The sequence below is a fragment of the Micropterus salmoides genome, unplaced genomic scaffold, assembly GCF_014851395.1.
Source record: "Micropterus salmoides isolate LMB-PRFRI ecotype aquatic unplaced genomic scaffold, ASM1485139v1 Ms_hic_scaffold_23, whole genome shotgun sequence".
Classification (NCBI taxonomy): domain Eukaryota; kingdom Metazoa; phylum Chordata; class Actinopteri; order Centrarchiformes; family Centrarchidae; genus Micropterus; species Micropterus salmoides.
The window spans coordinates 2,062,528-2,069,749 of NW_024041484.1; the positions used below are offsets into that span (position 1 = coordinate 2,062,528).

Below are 7,222 nucleotides of genomic sequence, written 5' to 3' on the forward strand. Positions count from 1 at the left end.
GTCATTCGTTGCATACGCGCTAAAATGGCAGAGGGATGCCAAGTGCAAGAGCAAGAGATAAAAAATGCACCTAGCATTTTGAAAGAAAAACATCTGGGCACATTTCCGATTTTGTGAACATACTGGGAAGAACGAATTGGACAAGACACACGCTGTGTGTAAAGTCTGTCACACAAAAATAAAATATCTGGGGAATACTACTAACTGGAGAAACCACGTTAGCCATTTTCACCCTGAGATGCTAACACCTGCCAAGGAAATAACGCTAGCAGACCCAGCTCAGCCAAGAATTGATGTGACACTGTCAACTTTGCCACCAAACTCTGAAAAACAGAAGAGAATAACCCAAGTGTGAGGACCTATGGCCTTACTTGGTTGTGGACAACCCCGGGTTTCGCCACCTGTTGAAGAAGCTACCGACACGCAGTCACTTTACAGAAAAGGTAATACCTGCACTCTACAGCGAAACCAAAGCTCAGGTAATTCCGTCAATGAGCCAAGCAAGTCAAGTCGCAATAACGTGAGTAACAGAGTCTTATGTTACAGTAACATCACATTACGTTAGCGAGGACTGGCAGATCTTGTCACACGTGCTGTAGATGAGAGCCGTTTGAGTCTCACACGGGTGCTCATCTGGCAGAGCTACTATTTCGTGTCGTGGAGGAATTGCAGCTGTCAGGTAAAATGTAGTGCTTGTGACTGACAATACATCGAACATGATCGTTGCAGCTCAAGTCGGAAAATTCCCTCATGTTAAATGCTTCGCACATACACTGAATCTCGCGTCCCAGCGAGCGCCAAAAGTCGCCGCGCTCTCCAGGCTTCTGGGCAAAGTGCGACGAATGTCAGCATTCTTCCACCGCAGCACTAATGTGAGCCACTGTCTGAACGAGAAACAGAAATGTCTTGGCCTGGAAAATCATTAGCTGATAACTGATGTGACAACAAGGTGGAACAGCCCACATGACATGGTCGAGATGTTCTTAGAACAACAACAACAATCTGCAATCTGTGCCGTCTTGCTGTCTTCAGAAGTCAGAAAAGGAGAGTCAGATATCTGCACTCTCAACCAAACAGATGCGTCAAATGCAGAGGACGCTGTGAGTGCATTAAAGCCAATGAAGGATGCAACCATGCTGATGTCGGAAGAGCACAATCCAAGAAAGTCTCTCATTGTCCCTCTAAAGGCACAGCTCCTCCAGAACATGACAGACACCAGAGGAGTCTCAGCCATGATCCATGAGATCAAGAATGCCATCAAAGCAGATTTCCTGAAGAGGTACAGCAGTGAGGCAGAGAAGAAGATCCTTCATACAGCCTCTGCCCTGGATCCCCATTTTAAGGGACTGCCTTTTCTCACAGAGGAGGAGAGATTGGAGATATACAGTGGAGTGACTGAGGAGGCTGCATCCTTGGAGGTAATTTCATCATGTTTCTTGTAAAATGTATAAAATTAAAAACAAACTTAAAATATTCATAACAAAAATAAAACTACAATGACTAAAAGCTTTATAAGACAGTTAAAAACAGCCATACCAATACTGTAAATATGAGCTGTTGAATTGACAGAGCACACTACCTGCCAGTTTAATGCTATTTTCTATTCTTTTGTTCAAACACAGATTGACAGTACACCTAAGAGGACTAACGTCGATCAAGCGGCTGGGGGAAGAGGAACTCTGGAAGAAGAATCACCCATTGAGGAGAGCCTCTCTCCTCCCCCCCAAAAAAGGCCTTGCTCGCGAGTTTACTGGGACAGTCTGACAGACTGACACTGAAGGTCCAGTAGAACCCAAGACCCCCTATGTCAAGACTGAAGAGGAAATGGAGAAATACTGTAAAGCCCCATTTCTGCCTCTCACCTGAAATATTGGTCTTAACCCTTCCTCTATTCAGCCACTTAATGCAATAACCATCATTGCACTGTATGTTTTCAGCTGTGCTTCAGTGCAGCAAACTGATGCTCAATTTTGAAGAGTTGCTGCATCAACATGTTTCATGGCGCCGTTGGGTTTACCTGTAAAACATATGTACAGTAAGGCTATGACCTTAGATAAGGAAGGACATAACAGCCAACTCCTGAATACCTGTGTCTTGCAGTGTCTTAATTGCTTCTCTTTTCAAATGGCATTGCATAAGTCCCTAATAAACCTAATGAAGGCTCTTGTTTTCCATCTACATGAAATAATTCAAGCAATGTCTATGATTAATAACATGCTGAAACACCAGGACATCCCATGCAGTATTATGAAGCAAATTGCAACCAAGACATTCAGAAGGCCGTGTTGTAAGTTAATGAGTTCTGCGGGAGGAAAATCTATAACCTAGAGAGAGGCTAATTTACTGCTAATCATTCAGCCCCGTTTTGGCAGGGCATAAATGTTGCCATTGTGAGAAGCCAAGTTAATAATAGATAAATCTGACAATTTTTATTAAAGAAATAAACGCTTGTTTATGAGCTGCTAGGTCAGACGTTGTTGCAGGGAATACATTTTTTAGCCTCTAAAATTATGTCAAAAATATACCAAGATAACAATCAAAGAACTTATATATAGCAGAAATAAAATATTATCATTATTATTGTCAACAACTGTAGGTGTAACCTAACATAGGAGCCTATACAGTATATCAGGGTTCAAGTCATCATTCAAACACCCTATATTGTAGTATTTTTCATTCATTCAGCTTCCTTTGCTGACATTATTAAGGAAACTACTCAATAGGTGCAACTAACAGTGTTCTCTCTCATAAAACAGTCTTTCATTTGTAAAGTTTAACAGCTAGCATTTGCCTCCCAAATATATTGGGGCATAGAAACAGAAATTGCCCGAAGTTAAATGAGAGGTGTGGTCCAGCTAACTTGGTTGGTGTATCAAAATGTTAATAATTAGTCATTTAACTGACACTACAATTGCTATATACACACACACACACACACACACACACACACACACACACTGGTCATATAATTAGAATCATCAAAAAGTTGATTTATTTCAGTAATTCCATTCAAAAAGCTTAACTTGTATAATGTATACTTTCATTCCACACAGACTGATATATTTCAAGTGTTCATTACTTTTAATTTTGATGATTATAACTGACAACTAATGAAAACCCCAAAATCAGTATCTCAGAAAATTAGAATATTGTGAAAAGGTTCAATATTGAAGACACCTGGTGCCACACTCTAATCAGCTAATTAACTCAAAACACCCACAAAGGCCTTTAAATGGTCTCTCAGTCTAGTTCTGTAGGCTACACAATCATGGGGAAGACTGCTGACTTGACAGCTGTCCAAAAGATGACCATTGACACCTTGCACAAGGAGGGCAAGACACAAAAGGTCATTGCTAAAGAGGCTGGCTGTTCACAGAGCTCTGTGTCCAAGCACATTAATAGAGAGGCGAAGGGAAGGAAAAGATGTGGTAGAAAAAAGTGTACAAGCAATAGGGATAACCGCACCCTGGAGAGGATTGTGAAACAAAACCCATTCAAAAAATGTGGGGGAGATTCACAAAGAGTGGACTGCAGCTGGAGTCAGTGCTGATCGGACAGACTGATCGACTCCATGCCACGCTGCATTGCTGCAGTAATTCAGGTAAAAGGAGGCCAAGTATTGAGTGCTTTACATGCTCAAACACTTCATGTTCATACTTTTCAGTTGGCCAACATTTCTAAAAATCTTTTTTTTGTAGTGGTTTTAAGTAATCTAATTTTCGAAGATACTGATTTTGGGATTTTCATTAGTTGTCAGTTTTAATCATCACAATTAAATGAAATAAACATTTGAAATATCAGTCTGTGTGTAATGAATGAATATAATATCCAAGTTTCACTTTTTGAATGGAATTACTGAAATAAACTTTTTGATGATATTCTAATTATGACCAGCACCTGTATGTCAGAGGCCTCAAACCTCTGGAGCAATTAGGCATTGAGTGTTTTGCTCAGGGACACAATGGGGGATGTGTCAGTGGAACTGAACCCAGGTCTCCCAAACCAAAGGTATGTTCAAGTTCAAGTCTTTATTTGCCAAAACGAAAAGTCGCATGGAATTCATTTTAGTGATTTGGCAAGACAATATTGGACAAAAATAACAACACATCATCATACATAACATAGCATAAAAACAAATCAATACTAATGAGTAAATATAACAGATAATCAAAAATCAGACAAAGTGCTAATACATTTAGTGACACTGAGGAGAAGGACTTAGTTGTATAGGCAGAGCAGATAAGGATTGTTGGTGTGAATTGAGGGACCTCACAGCCTGCGGGTAAGTGCTATTTGAAAAACGGGTAGTTCTAGATCTGATGCTTCTTAGCCTTCTGCCTGATGGTAGAAGGGTAAAAAGAGAATTAGCAGGGTGCAAAGAATCTTTAAGTATTTTCAGTCCAGTTTTAAGTAAACGGGTGTTGTAGATGTCACAGATCTTAGGGAGGTCCAGCCCAATTATTCTTGACGCTGTCCTAACTACCCTATTCAGTGCAGATTTATGTGATGGAGAAAGTAAGTATACTCTCTATCACTGCTCTGTAGAAGTGGAGCATACCCGCCTGGGACACTATAAATTTCCTAAGTTGTCTTAAAAAGAAGAGTTGCTGATGAGCTTTTTTAACAATCTGAACTTTCCACCCACTCCACAGTTTTGTCCTTGATGACCAGGGGCTGGAGCGACTTACTATTTTTATTCCTGAAATCGACAACCATCTCCTTTGGTTTTGGAGATATTGAGGGACAAGTTGTTAGTTGAGCACAACACAGCCAGCAAGGACACTTCTTTTTTGTAAGCCGATTCATCATTAGTGATGAGGCCCACCACAGTGGTATCATCAGCAAATTTAAAAATCTTGACTGAATCATGGTGAGAAAAACAGTCATTGGTATATGAGTACAAAATAGGGGACAGAACACACCCCTGGGGGGCGTCAATGCTGGTGGAAATTGATTTTGACAAGAGGTTATTAACTTTAACCACTTGAGATCTATCGGTTAAAAAGGCAAGGATCCACTTGCATAAGGACACCATAACACCCCACCCACAGCAGTTTGTCACACAGTCTCTTTGGTATAACATTGTGTAACAGAGAGAGACAGCATCTTCAACAGACCTGTTCTCCCTATATGCAAATTGGAAAGGATCCAAAGACGTAGTTGTGAAATGATTGGCCACTAATCGCTCGAAAATTTTCATGATAACAGAGGTTAGAGCCACTGGTCTATAGTCATTAGCTTATTTAAAATACGCTGGGACTTTACATAATCTAAGAGACCAATTAAAAATGTCAGTAAGGACATACGGCATTTACGACGACCATTTAATAGTGACAGCAGAGACCTGCCTTCCTGCAGTTTTGTTTTTTCAACAGAAGCCTGACCTTCCAGAAAAGGTGGTTTGGGGGGAGCTATGTCATTGAGAAATTAGAGCTGACTGTACATTCAGAGTTGCATTCAAATCTACAATAAAATTCAGTTAGTTTGTTAGGTAGCGAGGGATCATCATCAAGAACCGCGTGGTTCTATTGCTATAGTGGCAAATCACTTACATCACCAGAAGTGTTTTGATATGTACAACGTTCAACACAGACTTTAGACGGTATTCTGTTTCTTTATGATGGGTAAATTAAGGATAAATCCTACCTCTAGGTTCTGTGCATTTACATCAATGGGGATTGCACTATCAAGGCTATACACCAGATGTATCTGTGAAGTTTGCACAACAGTGGTAGTAGCATATCTAAGGACTTGTTCAACAATGTCTAGTGGGACTAAGTAAGCTTGGATTTTTATATCCCCTCAGACTGTAAGGTCATGCATTATATCGCTTAACCATTTGCACATATGATATGTCTGAGCTCCTCTTCTGACAAAGTATCCAAAGCATGCAAAGCTGGCATTTCCTTTGTAGGATCATCCACCTGGCACATTTCACGTTACTTTAAGAGTGCTAATTTTGAGTTTGAATACAGTTGCAGATCAAATATGAAAGAGCAAATATGGAAGACAAGAGTCAAACAGGAAATCTAATGCTTGCACAAAAAAAAAAAATAAATTGTTTTATGTGGATAGTAAAACACGGAAAATGAGCTAAGTAAAGATAAGATATTGGTTGGTTACATTGATTTCAGCTCTTACTGTTTGTGTGTGGGTGATTTCATTGGAATGTGGATCTTTCATATTATTTTGAGAAGTGCCTATAATTAGCATGTTCCACATTTTATGGTGTGTCATGTAGTATAGGACACTGGTCCTGAATCAGTCCCACCCGCTCTTGTTCTTGGTTTTGACTTGGTCTTAAACCGTCAAAGTCTTGGTCTTGTCCCAGTGTCCATACACTCTGGTCTTGGTCCTGACTTGGTCTCGGTTTGGGTGGCCATGACTACAAAACTAAGCTTCAGGTCCTTTGACTCTTGCCGTGAGGGCAAACGTATCTGACGGTATTGTCAGGATCCTTGGTGTATGGTGATTAGATCTGTATCACTCGGTGTTTAGCACTGTCACCTCACAGCAAGAAGGTCGTGGTTTCAAACCCTGGTTGCCCCGGCCTTTCTGTGTGGAGTTTGCACGTTCTCCCCGTGTCCGTGTGGGTTCTCTCTGGGAATTCATCAGGGCTTGCTATGCAAACTTCCTTCAAGGTAAGGTACTGTGATAGCTAGATTCAAGTAACAGACACATGTTTTCCTTCTACTTACCCGGTAGTTCAACTTCCTCTCTAAAATTTCTCCAAGCAATCACCTGTTTTGTCCGGTCTGTATAAATATGAAGTAGTCCCACAGAGCTTGCTGGTGAGAAGCGCGAGTGAAGTTAAATCAACGTTTTAATTGGAAAAAATACAAGTAAAAAAAGAAGTTAACGCCGAGCTCCTCCCGCCAGAACCCCAACTTGAGCAATTGTCCGCGATGTATCACATGGTCACATCACACTTCACATCGCCGGCAGTGCACCCAGTGTGCAGCCAGGCAGGAAATCACGTCCCTCAGTGTCCTGTAATTGCACCGCCTGCAGCACTGGCATCACGTTGTGTGTCAAACCAGCAACATACTGAATGCAAGTTTCAAGGATTACTTTAAGTCCTCAAATGTAGCTGTGAAAATGTTCCACAGCCCAGTGGCTAGAAGTCAGAGAACAGGTTTTACACTGCTCAAGGATTGGCAGGTGTAAGCAACAACCCGATTATCCTTGTCATGCCTCTATGACAGGGCAGCACTAAGACAGT

The 7,222-nt window shown here is 41.0% G+C and overlaps 1 protein-coding gene across 1 annotated transcript; it reads left to right on the forward strand.

Moving 5' to 3' along the window:
- The first annotated feature begins 601 nt into the window (after positions 1 to 601).
- On the forward strand, positions 602 to 2,174 carry LOC119918376 (E3 SUMO-protein ligase ZBED1-like). Its single transcript, XM_038739073.1, has 2 exons — positions 602 to 1,418; positions 1,623 to 2,174. Exons 1-2 carry the CDS (start codon positions 969 to 971, stop codon positions 1,770 to 1,772), a joined length of 600 nt encoding a protein of 199 aa, XP_038595001.1. The 5' UTR covers positions 602 to 968; the 3' UTR covers positions 1,773 to 2,174.
- The last annotated feature ends 5,048 nt before the right edge of the window (positions 2,175 to 7,222 follow it).